The 16,304-nt window shown below is 42.1% G+C and overlaps 1 protein-coding gene across 1 annotated transcript in view; it reads left to right on the forward strand.

Annotated features, from left to right (window-relative positions):
- Positions 1 to 16,304, forward strand: part of polr3a.L (polymerase (RNA) III (DNA directed) polypeptide A, 155kDa L homeolog) — a 56,513-nt gene that overhangs the window by 25,287 nt on the left and 14,922 nt on the right. Inside the window, 2 exon segments of the mRNA NM_001086833.1 lie at positions 5,823 to 5,985; positions 6,631 to 6,767. Of these exon segments, the coding sequence (NP_001080302.1) occupies positions 5,823 to 5,985; positions 6,631 to 6,767 (300 nt within the window).

Genomic DNA, 16,304 nt, shown 5'->3' on the forward strand with positions numbered 1-16,304 from the left:
GGAGATCAAAACTGCTCTGCATAGTTTAGATGGGACCTTACCAGTGCTCTGTACAGTGGAAGAAAAACCCCCCACAATGTTATGCCCCTTCTAATATAGCTCGAGATATTTTTGCCCTTGAAGCCGCTGATTGGCATTGCTTGCTGCAGCCAAGTTAATTATCTACAAGGACTCGAAGTTCCTTTCCATTATTGATTTGCCATTTAGGGTATGTGGCTTGCATATTTTTACATCCCAGGTGCCTAACTTTACATTTATCAACGTTGAATCTAATATGCCACCTAGCCACCCAGTTTCTCATGATTCTGCTGCAAAGATGTCTCATCCTGGATGGAATTAATTGGGCTGCATAGTTTTGTAGATATGAAAGACAACCCCCATCTGTAAAAATGAACTCACCATAGGTAACTGTGGGTCCGGGTGCACATGCCCCAGGCCTTTAGCTAAGGGGAGTAATCGCATGACCATGTAGAGTAAAGACTGGCACAAACTGGACCTTTGTCAAAAATTTGCCACTTAAAGTTTTATTAGCAACAAAGTATTACATCTTATTTGTGGTACAAAAAAGCCCAATACTTTGTTGTTAATAACTTTTTTTTTTTTAAAGGTCTGGTTTGTGCCGGCCTTTACATGGTTGTGTGCATAGTTTTGTGTCATTTGCAAACACTGATACATTATTTATAATACCTTCCCCTAAGTCAGTGCTGTCTAACTTCTGTGGTACTGGAATTTTTCTGGCCTACATGGTGGAAGGTTGATAATGGAAGCCAGTGTTAGCCACTCCCTGTTTTTAAACCACACCCATGTTACCATAAGACCATGTCCACATTAATTGTGGTAGCACACCAAAAAACCAAATGGTTGGTGCTCACTGCAGGGATATCACTTATCACTATGTGGGGAAAAAAGTTGACATACCCTTAAAGGGAGACTGTCATGGGAAAAAAAACATTTTTTCAAAATGAATCAGTTAATTGTGCTGCTCCAGCAGAATTCTGCACTGAAAGTCGTGACTTGTGCTCCGATAAACTTCAATCACTCTTTACTGCTGTACTGCAAATTGGAGTGATATCACCCCCCTCCCTTTTCCCCCCCAGCAGCCAAACAAAAGAACAATGAAAAGGTAAATAAATAGCAGCTCCCTAACACAAGATAACAGCTGCCTGGTAGATCTAAGAACAGCACTCAATAGTGAAAACTCATGTCCCACTGAGACACATTCAGTTACATTGAGAAGGAAAAACTGTAGCCTGCCAGAAAGCATTTCTCTCCTAAAGTGCATGCACAAGTCACATGACCAGGGGCAGCTGGGAAATTGACAAAATATCTAGCCCCATGTCAGATTTCAAAATTGAATATGCTCTTTTGAGAAATGCAGAATTCTGCTGGAGTAGCACTATTAACTGATGCGTTTTGAAAAAAACATGTTTTCCGATGACAGGATCCCTTTAAATCTATATATGCCTCATCCGCCTCGTGGATAACACAGCACCCCCAGCACATGATTAAACCCCTTGGGGTTGTTGGCAATTTTCAAATGCTAACAAACTCCCAGAACAAACCCCTACCAGGTTTATTTTCCACAGGCAGAGCAGGGCATACACAGGGTGCATAGGGCAGGCAGAGTATGGGACACCCAAGGAGCATAGGGCATATTGGACACCTAGGAAGCATAGGGCAGGCAGAGTATGGCACACCCAGGGAGCATAGGGCAGGCAGAACTGTAGACAGGGAACCTATCAGGACAATTTAAGTTGTACTACATACAGTGACATAGTGCTGATGCCCCATCAGCATTTTGTATAAATTGTGAACTATGTGGGCAGTTTCAGTCTGGGTCTCAGGTGTGAACACTAGAGATGTTACAAGTGGGAACAATGCAGGGGGGATTATATTTGTGAACAATGCAGGATTTTATAGTCTGAATTTTAGGTGTAAACAATGCAGTGGACAGTTAATCTCTAGTGATGCCTTTTACAATTTACATATGGTAAACAGACACAGCAGGCCATGTGGGGGCCACACAAGGGGGGGGTCATATGCCACCAGTTGGTCAGCACTGCCATAACTCCTTAATGAACAAGTTAAGTAAAAGTGGGCCGTATACGGAGCCGAGGGACCCCCACTAAGAACCTTAATCCAAGTAGAGAATGTACCATTAACAACCACCCTCTGTACTCTATCTTGTAGCCAGTTTACTATCATGTGCAAATTACTTCATTAAGCCCAACATAACTTACGGTAGTTTATGAAGCAGTCATTTGTGGGGCACTGTATCAAACGAAATCCAAATAGATCACATGTACTGCTTCCCCACTGTCCAGCATCTTACCTCATCATAAAAAGCAAATTTGTCTGACATGACCTATCCTTCATAAAGCTGTAGAACATAACTGTTATATGTTATCCATTATTTAACCAGTGCCATATAGACTTGGTATATCTATAGAAATATGTCAAATCAGCTGTTTTTATTTTCCTTGAAGACGTTTCACCAGTCAACCAACTAGCTTTCTCAATTCAGAATAATTTGTAAATCTTCCTTCGAGAATATATATCCTCTGGAATGTTGCTCCAATCAGCATAATCTGTTTATCATAATCCAAAATGAAGTCTTTAGGTGTTGATTGTATTCGCAAGATTGGAGCTTTGATGTGTTATTAAACCATTAAACCCAGCAACACGCTGAGGCAGCAGCTAGATCACCCAAAAGACCCCATCCCAAAGCACAAGAGTAACATTGTGTATGCAGTACAGTGTGGCATGCTCTGATTTGTATGTGAGGGAAACCAAACAGTTAACTAGCGTATGGCGCAGCACAGAAGAGCAGCTCCTCTGATCAGAACTCGGCTGTATACCTACATCTAATAGAAAAAGGACATACGTTTGAAGACTGCCAAGTCCAGATTCTAGACCGGGAGAGTGACTGGTTTAAAAGTGCTGTTAAAGAAGCCATATATGTAAAAACTGAAAAACCAAGTCTGAATAAGGAGGAGTGGGGGGTGGAAAGGTTTACTAACACATCAAAGCTCCAATCTTGCTAATCCAATCAACACCTACATTAATGACATCATTGTGGATTAAGATAAACAGATTATGCTGATTGGAGCAACATTCCAGAGGATATATATTGGCGAAGGAGTATTTACAAGTTATTCTGAATTGAGAAAGCCAGTTGGATGACTGGTGAAATGTCTAAAAAGAAAAAAAAATCACAAGTCCAGTTGATTTGACTCATTTCTATATACTGTACACAGCAGCTTGTTTTTTATGAACAATGGTAGTCTTTCTGAAGCAAACACTGCAGTTTTACCAGTGCAGGGCAAAAGTAAATGAAAAAGTGTTCATTTTTTGGTGTTACTGTTCCTTTAAATGTAGCTTCTGTCCCCACAGACTTGTAGTTTTTAAATTCCTTTCTCTTCATTCCTATTAACTTCTCCTTTACTTTTATATTAATCCACATAAGGTGGTTCTGAACAGTAAAATTTGTTTTTTTTTTATTGCCCCTGTGTATATTTGTTTTTTGCACCAGACATTGAATGAATCCTGTCTAACAAACAGACCTACCCCTCCTCGTTTTCTATTGCATCTATCCCTTTGAATCAGAGTATCTAAAAAAAGAGCCAGCACCAAAGGCACGGGGACCGGCTATAACTGATATATAGGGTAATATTGCTTTAAATATGGCACCACTTGTTGTGCTCAGGGATTTGATTAAATCCACCACATTTGTGTCAATCCCTTCTAATTTCATCACCACCACCATAGGCAATGTAAATAAAAGAGCTTTTTGACTTTCCTTATATAAACTTTTTAGGTGGAGACTCAGTTTTTCAACTTGCATATATAATTATTATCACAGAGTATAGTATAAACTGTAGGATAATATATACAGCAGCAATAGTGTAAAATACCTTTTTTATTTTTAAAAACATTGAAATGCGCTCACATGGCATTCACAATATCTATGCCACGTCCTGTTTGCACTACCCCTTGTAGAATGTCCACACAGTCTTTTAATCCAGACCATGCAATTAGATGTAAAACCACCTTGCAGTATTCCTCCCTCATTCTCACTAACTGGGCGCCCTTCAGCCTGGTTGATTTGGACCAGCCCCCCTTCCTTTCGTCCCCCTACTTCTCCTCTTGACTGTCGCAAACCTGTCTCCCTCATTAGCCTCCACTATCCCTTCACCACCCCCCACTAAACTGGCCCCTGTCAGTGGTTGATCTGTTGATCTGTGGGCCTTCTTTCCTCCCCCATGTTTACCATAACCCTTAGTGCTGCAAGTTCCACCCCTTAGAATCTGCAGTTCAGATTCCAGACATGGTTGGGCATTGCATGGCTGCATAATATATGATGCTTAAAACTGACCATGCCTAGTTAATATCTCTATTGGTGAAACAGAACGATGTCACCCTGTTGTTTGTAGGGTAGACACTCAAAGAGCAATCCTCCAGGCAGTTGTAGTAAAAAGGACTTTGAAGTACAAGTATATAAGGCTGTAAACCACACTTGTACTTCAAATAAAGACCTTTTTACTACAACTGCCTGAAGGATTGCTCTTTGAGTGCCTACCCTACAAACGACAAGGTGATGTTAGCTCCCTTATGCTGAAGGCTTGGTGTCTCCTCATTTACGTGGTGAGTCTCTCTAAAAATAAATATTTTGGTGAAACAAAGTAAATGAAGAACAGACTCTCACTAAATATTTGTAGAACGGAGGATGTGATCGTTCGGCTTTCTGCAGGAAAGCTTAGAACAAGATGGGATCACTATTAGGGATCGGGATTCGGCCTTTTATCAGCAGGATTCGGCCGAATCCTTCTGCCCGGCGATTCCTAATTTGCATATGCAAGTTAGGGGCAGGGGGAAATCACATGACTTAGTTAAAACCAATGATGTAAAAAATGTTTTCCCATCCATAATTTGCATATGCAAATGAGGATTTGGATTCGGTTCGGGATTTCAGCCGAATCCAAAATAGTGGATTCGGTGCATCCCTAATCACTATGATCTAAGTCATGACCTAAAGCACCTGAACTAACTGGGTAATCAACCATCTACCTTTCAACTGAGTGGTAGGGTATTTCCCAGTCGTTTAGCTGTTATCTGAGGAGTTTACTTATCTTATGGCATGTTCTTAAGATTAGTGTTCTGTTAAAATCTAGAAATACAAAAAAGAATTATAGCTTGTTTTTATATCTGTTAGAACAGTCATTCCAGGAGAATGCTCTTAAAGGAGAAACAAACCCCTTATTAAGAAACCCATACCCCACATAGACCCCCCCCCTCCTCACCCCCAGCCTACCTGCCCCGGGCAAGTGCCCCTAACTTTTTACTTACCCTTCAGTGCAGATTCAGGGTTCGGAGTTCATCTTCTGGGTCTTCGTGTCTTCCAGCGCTTCGGCAATTTCCGTTCACTTCAGCGACTGCGCAGTTGTCGTAAACCGGGAAATTGCTCCAACTGTGCATGCGTCGCTCCGCTGGTCTCATTCGCAGATTACTGAATCGGCTGAAGATGGCTGCCATGAACTCCAATCCCTGAATCTAAGAACATTGACCCTAGTGCCAGTGATGTAGATTCTACTTTTCTTGGCACATAAAGGGTTAAAACATTGTGAATTGTAAGATAGATTAACTGTAAGAAAATGTGTAATGATTGCTTGTGGTAACTGTATGCAGCTGGAAAGCAACACGGTACAGCTGCAATTCTTTTCCTATTTTTACGAACATGCCACCAATGACATTAAACTGTGCCAAATATATCTTTATAAATGTTTTAACCACTTGCTGTAAAATCTGTTTACCTCCAATTTTAGCACAGAATTACAGGTGCAAAAACACAGATGATTATGGAAGACTGGGATTTTCTGCAGTTGCAGTGTGCTTTATACATTAACAGTGAACTTTCTGGAATTCCCATGAATATGGCCCCAAAGAAATGGACTCGTGGTTTTGTCCAGAGGCTTAAGGGAAAGCAAGGTGAGATGCCTTTATGGGTTTGGCTCAATAAAATAAAGCTGTTTTTAAAGGACATGTCAACCCCCCAAATGAAAATCTTATCAGTGAAAGGTCTCACTGCATTCTTGAAATACTTGCCACGAAGAGTAAACAGGGAAGCTGCTTCGTTTCCTTGTTCTCTCTGCATATCAGCAGTTCGTTCCAAGTCACTCTCCCCCTCCCTTCAGAATTCTCATTGGCGCTTGGCGTGGGGAGAATGCGCAGTTTAGTCAGTTGAGTACAGCAGACAAAGATATGTCTGCTTAGAGAGATCAGACGGGAGGGGCTATGCACACATGCGCTTTAAGAAAAGGGAGAAGGGAAAAGATGACGTCAGGTGGGGGAAATGGCCACTGGGTGGAACTCAACGTAGTGATGAAGAAGACAGCAGTACAGGACATAGGAGTGGACTTGGGGCATGGAAATAATGTGGTTTAGGTGAGAGTAAGGCACCCTATGCTGACACCATGTAAGCTGAAATAGGGTTGACATTTCCTTTAAGTATTATTTAAGTATTGGTCAAGGACAAAGAACATTTAAATGCTCGTATTCTTCTTTTTATTTTGACTTCATATTATTTTTTGCCACTGTCATGTCAACTATCCTGCCCGTTCATATTCCCTGCAGGTCGCTTTAGAGGTAACCTATCCGGAAAAAGAGTAGATTTCTCTGGCCGAACTGTAATTTCTCCAGATCCCAATCTGCGCATTGATGAGGTTGCTGTTCCAGTACATGTTGCCAAAATACTGACTTTTCCAGAAAAGGTGACTAGTACTATTCCCTTAAATTGTATCCAGGGCTGTTTGTGCTTCCATAGGAAAAAAAAAAGTTAAAAATAGATTTGGTGATTTAGATTTCAAAGACAAAGTTTTTTCCCAACAGTAACCAGTCTATTCCCACAAAGTAAGTGTCAGGACAGCAAAAGTCTCTTAAAGAAAAAATGGCTTATTTCAGCAAACGGGTACAAAATAAAGGCAGTTTTTCTTTACATATAATAAAAATAGCTTTCTGGAGCAGCAATATCAGTTCAAATAACAACAAAAATACAGCAGAATTACAGACCTTCCCGTGTGTTTACAGGTACAAAGGATCCTTAAAAGGACTACCGATTAGCCACATGAGGCTAATCAAACCCAGCTGGTAATCCTATAGCACCTCACTCTGCTACTCTGTCCTTTTTTTTAATTTTATTTTTTTCATCCTACACCCTTGGAGGTAGGTCTCCTGAGCAGCTGATGAATTTTCCTAGGTCATTTTGACTTTAAGGTTAATGCCACACAGGGCTTAAAAATGGCCTGCTGAAATACTTAGGCTAGGTAGAAGGCTGATGCCAGCGTAGCGGCTGATTTTTTTTTTTTTTTTTTTTTTTTTATCCCTGTGTGGCATTACCCTTAAATGGGGCATTAGCCTAAGGTCCTGCTCTGTACCTTTTACACCACTGGTTATTTTGTTCAGGTGATGAGGGGATACTTCCAGTTGTGCTGTGGCTCTGCCTGATCCATCCTCTACTATAGGCATGCTTCAGTGCTGCTATTCTCTGTACCACAGGGAGCCTGTATGCTTCTGTTCTACCTCCTCCCATCAGGATCATTTAAGGGCAGCTTCTTTTTGCACTGCTTTCTCTGTAGTATACTTCAGTACTAATTTGGGGTTAACACAGGTTTCCAGTATGGGAATGCTATAGCACCGCTTCAAAGGCATGTTGATCACTCACTCACTCACTTAGCAGTGCGGTTGGGATATACTACTGTGCCTGATCCTGCACTGATCCCTCTGAGCAAATGTTCCCCGACAGGAAGTTTAATAGAGATAAGTGATTAGACTCCTTGTTAAGGGATTTTATACTCATTGGAAAATCATCTTCTAGTAGACCCAAACTGTCCGTGCAAACGTGTGGGTTAATGTAAATTTCATCTCTGGAGGCAGGACAGAAGAATAAGACTCTTGACCCCTCCCCTGCTATATAAGTTGTGGCTCCACCTCCCATTTCCAGTTCCTTTGAAAAGCTTAATGAGGTGCAGTGTATTCGGAAAGTAGCAAGTAAGGTCAAGAGACCGTAGCTTATAGAGAATTTTGTGTCCACAGACCCATACTAAAATCTGCCTGGGTGGGACTTATTGCACTGACAATTAAGGCCTACTAGAAAAGGATTTTCCAGTGACTATAAAATCCCTTTTTTTCTAGTCGGCCCTCCTGTCGGTGCAAACGTGTGGGGACTTTCAAAAGCTGTTCCGTAATTTAGGGTGGGTACTAATAGAAACATTTTGCAGTGTTTACTGTATAATGGGATGCGATTATTACCATGCTAACAATAAAACATTTAAAGTATACTGTTTGCAATGAAACTTTTCTGTGCCACCGCGGCTTGTAACACTTTGCGGCCAAAGTTGAAGCAAAAACTTGTATTTTATGAAGGTGTTGGGAGAAACACAAGTGGCTGCCTTGCATATCTGTTCAGGTGTAGCCAAGTTCTGTAAGGCCCATGAAGTACTTTGTGTTCTTGTAGAGCAAGCCTTGACTTAAAAATGGCTTTGGTTTTTTGTTAATTTCGTAAGCAAAATTGATTGTCTCTACTAACCATCTAGTAATGGTTCTTTTGAAAACTCCCTGCCCTTTGTGAGTTGCGGACTATGATATCAACAGAGTCTGATTTCCTTAGGACTGCAGTCCGTTTTAAATAGATGCGAATTGTTCTTACCACATCTAGTTTGTGTAACTGTTTTTTCTTTATCATTCGCTGGGTTATAGAACAGTGATGGTAATATCAACTCCTGATTAATGTAGAAGCTGGAGACTACTGTTCTGAGGACAACTTTGTCCTGATGCATCATTAATTTCTAGAGTCTTCATCATTGCTTTTAATAGTTTGGAAGAGACCTCCGGTCTGGCAAAAGTATGTAATTGCTCTGTGTCAGAATCAATATCTGAGTCTGATGTTTGCAAGTCCGAAATATTGCCTCTGGCCCCATCCTCTCCTGGGAAGGAGGTCTCGGGTTCAGAGGAGTCACACATAGTGTCTTGGGCCCTCCTATTCCTAGCATGTGGTGTTTGCTGAGGTGGAGGTTGGAAAGTGGCTTTTATCCATTCCAAAAAGTCCCCTAATTGCGGGGGCATTTGGGATTTGTGTGGTTGTTCCCATAGATTTGGACTGGTTTGTTGAGTTAACCCTGTAGGGGAGCTGGTAGTACCCTGCTGTTTCCCTTCATCATGGCAAGGATTGAACAGAGAGTTAATATCTGTAGTAGCAGTGATCTGTGGTGACCAGATCGGGTGCCTCTTTTGGAATACAGTCAGAACAATTCAAAGTTGTCTTCTGATTTCCTTAAGGTGTATTTGCATTTTTTGCATTTCACCACCTTCTCTGCCCTTTTTGTGGTTCTCTTAGTGGGTTTGGCAGACTGAATGTGCTCCCTTAGGGAATCTGATCTTTCCATAGTGCTGTTACTATAGTGCTGTTACTATCAAGCTCCTATGGCACACTGGTAACTCACTTGGTTGTAGAGCCTTGTTGTGCTTTGGTGCAGAGTGTAATATACTCCGTTCGTCTTTGCTGAACTTCTCTGTGTTGTGTGACACAGCGTTGAGAAGTCATGCAGTTTGTGACTGCATTGACGCTCGCGCCACGGTTTGACGCCCGCGTCCATACTGACGCCGGCGTCTAAGTCGAGATGCCCGCGTCCTGAATTGCTGCATGTTGCACCAAAGTCTCCGTGAGAAAGGGTGCCAAAAACCCGCTACCACACTGGTCGCCTTAAAGGGGAAGGAAACCCCCCTTCCCCCTCCCGTGTATTGCCCCCCTCCCTCCTCCCCCCTGGCCTACCCCTCCCGCTGGGGCAAATGCCCCTAACTTGTTACTTACCCTTCTGCGCAGGTCCAGTCCAGGGAGTTCACAGGCGACATCTTCTTCCACGCGATCTTCTTCCTCCTTTGACCGGCGTTTTGGCGCATGCGCAGTAGGATCGTTTCGCCGGTACAGATCTACTGCGCATGCGCCAAAAGTCACGCGCATGCGCAGTATATCGTACCGGCGAAACGATCCTACTGCGCATGCGCCGGTCAAAGGAGGAAGAAGATCGCGTGGAATAAGATGTCGCCTGTGAACTCCCTGGACTGGACCTGCGCAGAAGGGTAAGTAACAAGTTAGGGGCATTTGGCCAGCGGGAGGGTAGGCCAGGGGGGAGGAGGGGGGGGGCAATACACGGGAGGGGGGGAGGGGGTTAGCGCCAACGAGGTTTCCTTCCCCTTTAAGGGTTAGCAGAGTAATTATAAGAAGCTGTAATCCGTTTTACTCTCACCTTATTAGTGTTGGCCATAAGGAGTATAATAATAGGTTGCACAGCATACCTTTTACTCTAATGTTAATGCTGCTGAATGGTATTGTGGCCTACCAACAGCATGATATGCACTGATTCCACTTGCTGTGTGTAAGCAAGGAGAGAATTACTGGCCTCTCTGTATGCCTTCTGTTCCTTGTGTCCAAAGCCGATATGCTTCAGGTGATTCCACTTGCTGCACAACGCACTGCAAGAAGGGAAAGTCACCATACATTGGGAGACGGCAAAGCATGTTCCATCCTTGAAGGTAGAAGCCGGAAGCTAAAAAAAAAAAAAAAAAAAAAAAAAAAAAAAAAAAAAAAATTTAGAGAACTTTTCTGTACTTAATCTCTGAGGCAGGACAAATAATTGGCAATGGGAGGTGGAGCCACAACTTGTATACCAGGGGAGGGGTCAAGAGTCTTCATCTTCTGTCCTGCCTCCAGAGATGAGATTGACATTAACCCACATGTTTGACAGGAGGACCCACTATAGAAAGATAAATGGGCCCAGATTCCTAAGGTAGGTTCTCTCTGCGGCCAGACCTCGAGAATCTACTCAAATTTAATTTTCTCCTCCACCTCAGCCATTAAACATATCATTGCATTTTTACACATCCAGGAAGCTGTCTTTGATGAGAACATTGACATTTCCTCCCAACTAGCCAAGATCCGTAATGCTGTGCATCTGTATATACAACGCTACCTTGATTACGCTCCAACTACTGGTCAAATCTTGTAAACTAGCCATTGCAGCAAGATGGGTCCGCTGGTTAAAGCTTGGAATGCATATTCAGCCTTGCAAACATTTGGTAATTCTCCCCTATTCAGGCAACTTACTTAAAACTGAACTATACCCCATTATCTCTGAAGTCACTGGATGCAAAAGCAAAAAAGCATTTTTCACAGGACAAGACACCAAGCTACGTACCAATCATGGTCTCTTTCATTCAGCCCCCTACAGCACCTGATGGTACACCCAGAACTCCAGATCTGCTAGTCGACATCTTACAACTTCTGTGGCATCAGAGAAGCACCTGAGCATTCCAGAGTGACTTTCAAGTGCCCCTGTTGATAAACAGGATTGCTGAGACTATAGTGTCTTACAACTTTAGGAGATGGTGGGTGGATATGTCTCCACCAGTTCCGAGAGTCTTTCCTGCTCCCCAAAAAAGATGGCACCATTCACTATGTCCTGGATCACAACTGAACCAATTCCTCCACGTGCCAACCTGCAAAATGGAATCTCTGTCAAAGCCAGTGTGCAAGTCAAAGCCAGTGTGCAACAGGGCGACTTCTTCACATTGAACAACCTCCGAGAAGCTGATCCCAGTTCACCCAAAACGTAAGATGCTTTGCTTTAACCACAGAACATTTCAGAATTCCAAACCCTTCCCATTGGGCCACTATGTCATGGCAACTTTGGTGGCATATATGAGATCGAAATTCCTAACGATCATCCCTTTACTGGACAATCTATTTGTCTGTGCCCAATCCAGAGAACTTGTCTCCACTCAAAGGTGCCCAGATCCACAAACCACATGGCTGGATAATTCATGCAGTAATCCACTTTTTTTCAGTTTCATCCTCAGGGAAACATCCTTTTGGGAATCCTGTTTGTTTTCCTTTCTCACTGTGTTTTTCTTACCCATGAAAAGATAGCAAAGATCTGGATAGCAACTCTCTCTGCTGTCTTGATGCAAAGCATCTCAAACAGAGGGAGACTGCATGCCCCTGTTAGGTGTATTGAGAGTTTCAATGGAGATTGTTTTCGTTTGCACAGTAATCTATTCTAGAAGTATAAGGATAGCACTCTTGTATAGATTTCTGGCATTAAAGTTTGTTTACCTTCAAACAGTCATTTTTACAGTTAAATGTTTTCAGATAGTTTACCAGAGACTTTTTCCAAGTATCTGTGACTGTTTTCTAATATTTTAGTGTAAAGTTAAATTTTTTTACATTATTTCTATAGCTCTAGGAGGCAGGGTTGCCGGCTTTATAACTGTTTTAAATTGATACATTTAGTTGATACATTTCTTATCTTTGGCCCTGCTGAGCTGAATCCCTGAGTTTCAGTTAAGGCAGGTCTTATAATTGATACATTAGTTGCTTATATTCCAAAGTTGTGCTGAGAAATATAGCAACTAATGTAGCAAAAAAGGCAGAAGGCAATTGGATTATTGCGCTATCAAGACTAAAACACCAGAGACAGAAACATTTAAACTTATATTTTGGAAAAAACTGTTGGAAATAAAAGATGGAAAGCAATTGAAAAAAGTGTTTGTGTGGGGCAGAGTCAAGCTACTCATGTGAGTGGAAGCTATTTCCCGGAGCTAGCCCAAAAAGGTGTACAAATTGAGCATACCCACTGAACCTTAACACCCCAGGAGTGAAATGGGTCCCAAAAACCCAGGGAAAAAAGACTCCAAGAAAGTGTCTGGGTTTGTAGCAGAACAGATACCAGGCAGTCGGGCACCATCTTGGATCAACACCCAGACTCTAAAGCTGAATCGCTGAAATTAAGAGGTAGGTAAGAGACTTTGCAGAGCGTACCGACCATCTGGAAAGCAAGATGAGCAAGTTCACATCAGTTCATAATGAGGTAGCCGATACACAGCAAGGTATGGAGAAGGAGATGGCACGACTTACTGATAAAGTGGCGGACCTGGAAGATCGGTCCCGCCGTTGTAATATCAGAATACGGGGCATTCCTGAAGGGGTTAAACCGGAAGACCTTGAGGCCTACTTTACAGGCCTCCTCCATACTCTATTACCAGATGCGTCACAAATCGATCTGACAATATATCGCATCCATCGGGTCCCTAAGCCCAGATCGGCACCTGAGGCGGCTCCCAGAGATGTACTCCCCAAACTACACTTCTTTAAAACTAAGGAAAAAGTACTGATGCTGGCGAGGAAAAGAGAAGGCTGGCCAGATAAGAACTGTTTACAGACCTCGCTATGGCTACCTTGGCTAAGCGGAGGGCCTTTTCTCGAAACCACGAAGGCCCTACGTAAACATAAAATCCCATATAGATGGGCCTACCCCACGAAGCTAATCGTGATGAGAAATGGGGCTTCATACACATTTGCTACGCTAGAAGAAAACAACTCAAAAATGGCTACACAAGGAGCCGTATATAGAGGATACCCAAGGCACTTCCAAGTAAAAAAACTTCAAATTTCGAAGTGTTTTTTGGGCTACTTCGACCATCGAATGGGCTACTAAGACCTTCGACTACGAACCAAAGGATTCGAACTAAAAATCGTTCGACTATTCGACTTTTCGATAGTCGAAGTACTGTCTCTTTAAGAAAAAACTTCGACCCCCTAGTTCGCCATCTAAAAGCTACCGAACTCAATGTTAGCCTATGGGGAAGGTCCCCATAGACTTTCCTAAGTTTTTTTTGATCGAAGGATATTCCTTAGATCGTTGGATTTAAATCCTTCGAATCGAACAATTCGAAGGATTTTATTGTTCGATCGAAGGAATAATCCTTCGATCGTTCGATCGCACTATATGCGCTAAAATACTTCGACTTCGATATTCGAAGTCGAAGGATTTTAATTCCCAGTCGAATATCGAGGGTTATTTAACCCTTGATATTCGACCCTTTGTGATTTGGCCCCTTAATGTGAGCAGCCTTAACACCCCTCAAAAACGCAATTTAATGTTGAAAGAGGCGAGCAGATTACGGGCTGATGTGCTGCTGATCCAGGAAAAGCATTTTTCCCAATCGCAAATTACACAATAGAAACTACCCGCATAATTTCCATGCGTGTGCAGCTACTAACTCCAAGGGGGTTTCTTTAATTTCCAGACATGTTACCTTTGAATTGCACAAGCACATAGCAGACAAGGGAGGCAGATATCAGGTGGTGATCTGCTCGCTCAATGGACAGCTAAATACCATAGCAAATTTATATGTGCCTAACAACCATCAAGACAAATTTGTACATAAAATGCTGAATATGATTCATGAGATGAGGAGGTCACGACTTGTGGTAGCGGGAGATTTTAATGGCATTAAACCAGTCATTAGATTCCCAGAGACCCCTAGGCAAAACCTCCCCCCACCCCCCAAATATAATACGAATAGCAAACAAAGTGGCAGAATACATTTTTGATAATGCACTGATGGAGGGCTCATAATCATAATGCTAGGGAATTTTCATTCTACTCCTCGAGACACGACTCCTACTTTCGGATTGACGTGATTCTTGCTGACTCACAAACAACTAATGCTTTAACAAATGCATTTATTGGAGCCTGTTCATGGTCAGACCATGCACCTGTTATAGCAGATTTTAGACCCCCCCAACAGGAGCAGGTACAATCCAGAGTATGGAGGATTAATGACTCTTTTTATTAGCTAACCCAGAACACAAACAAAAAATTGCAGACCATCTACTAGAATATTTTAATAATCTATATATAATACACAAAAGCCATGAATATCTTGTAAATTATATCCTTATAAACGGTGAGTTCTGATGTCATCAGTTATAAAGTGAGTTCTGATGTCATTTCTGTCACATGACTCACTGAAATTTGTGTATTATAATAAATAAAGTACCCCCAGTTGTAAAATATGAGGATATTAGAAGTTACCTCGGAGTTCCATGACCTGTATAAAAACACTCGGCCTTCGGCCTCGTGTTTTTATATGGTCATGAAACACCTCGGTAACATAATATCCTTATATTTTACAAAATGGGGTACTTTATTCACTATATAAACCCCAGAAACTTCCCCACAAACAGTTTGGTTGACCCATAAAGCAGTAGTCAGAGGCAAACTAATTAAATTAAGCAAACAAGTGAAACAATCCAGGGAAGTTAAAAAAGAAAATTTGGAGAGACAACTAAAACAATTGGAAGATTCTCAAAGGTCAACCCCTGAGCAACAGAAAGCGTTTCAGAAACACGCAGAGGACATTAGAATGCAACTCAACAAGGTCCTATTAGCTAAAACAGGTCAACCCCTGAGCAACAGAAAGCGTTTCAGAAACACGCAGAGGACATTAGAATGCAACTCAACAAGGTCCTATTAGCTAAAACAGAGTATAGTCTTAAATTACTAAAATGAAAGTATTATTCGAAAGGAAACAAAGCAGACAAGATGCTAGCACATAAACTCAAAAACATACAAGCCCAAACCAGAATTAAATTTATAAATCATAAAGGAAACCATCTCACAAACCCAAAAGAAACAGCAGAATCCTTCGCCGAATACTATACAGGGCTCTATAATTTAATCCACCAGACTCGGGAACCCAATCCCACACAGCCGGAAATTGATGCGTTGCTAAACAAAGTCCATCTATCCAGGCAGCAAATAGAACAACTCAATGATCCATTCACAGAGGAAGAAGTGGCTAACACAATCAAAACCCTAAAAAATGGCAAGTCCCCTGGTCCTGATGGATACTCAAATGATTACTATAAGATGTTCACCCATATATTAGTGCCCAAACTCACTAAACCTTAACTTTTGGGTGCAGATTAATACTATAAACCCGGAATCACTTACAGCACACATAGTGACCATCCCTAAACCAGGGAAAGTTCCAGACAATTGCACTAACTATAGACCGATTGCACTCTTAAACAGACATTAAAATATATGCCAATTCTAGGGGTGAGATTAGCTCCATTACTCCCAAATCTGATACGAAATGACCAAATTGGATTTATACTCGGTAGACGGGCCCCCGACAGCACCAGGAGACTATAGATTTTAATCCAAATTGCGGGAAAAGAATCCTCTCCCTTTCTGGCCCTATCACTGGATGCAGAGAAGGCATTCAACAGGGTTAACTGGATTTACATGCAAAAAGTCCTAGAAAAAGTTGGACTAAATGGCAGCTTTCTGAAGGCAATAATGCTTCTATACACTAAGCCGTCGGCTAAAGTGAGAGTTCCGGGTGCCCTGTCGAATGCCTTTGACATAACATGGAACTAGACGGGTGCCCCCTGTCGTCCCTTA

The sequence above is a fragment of the Xenopus laevis genome, chromosome 7L (genome assembly GCF_017654675.1).
Source record: "Xenopus laevis strain J_2021 chromosome 7L, Xenopus_laevis_v10.1, whole genome shotgun sequence".
Lineage (NCBI taxonomy): Eukaryota > Metazoa > Chordata > Amphibia > Anura > Pipidae > Xenopus > Xenopus laevis.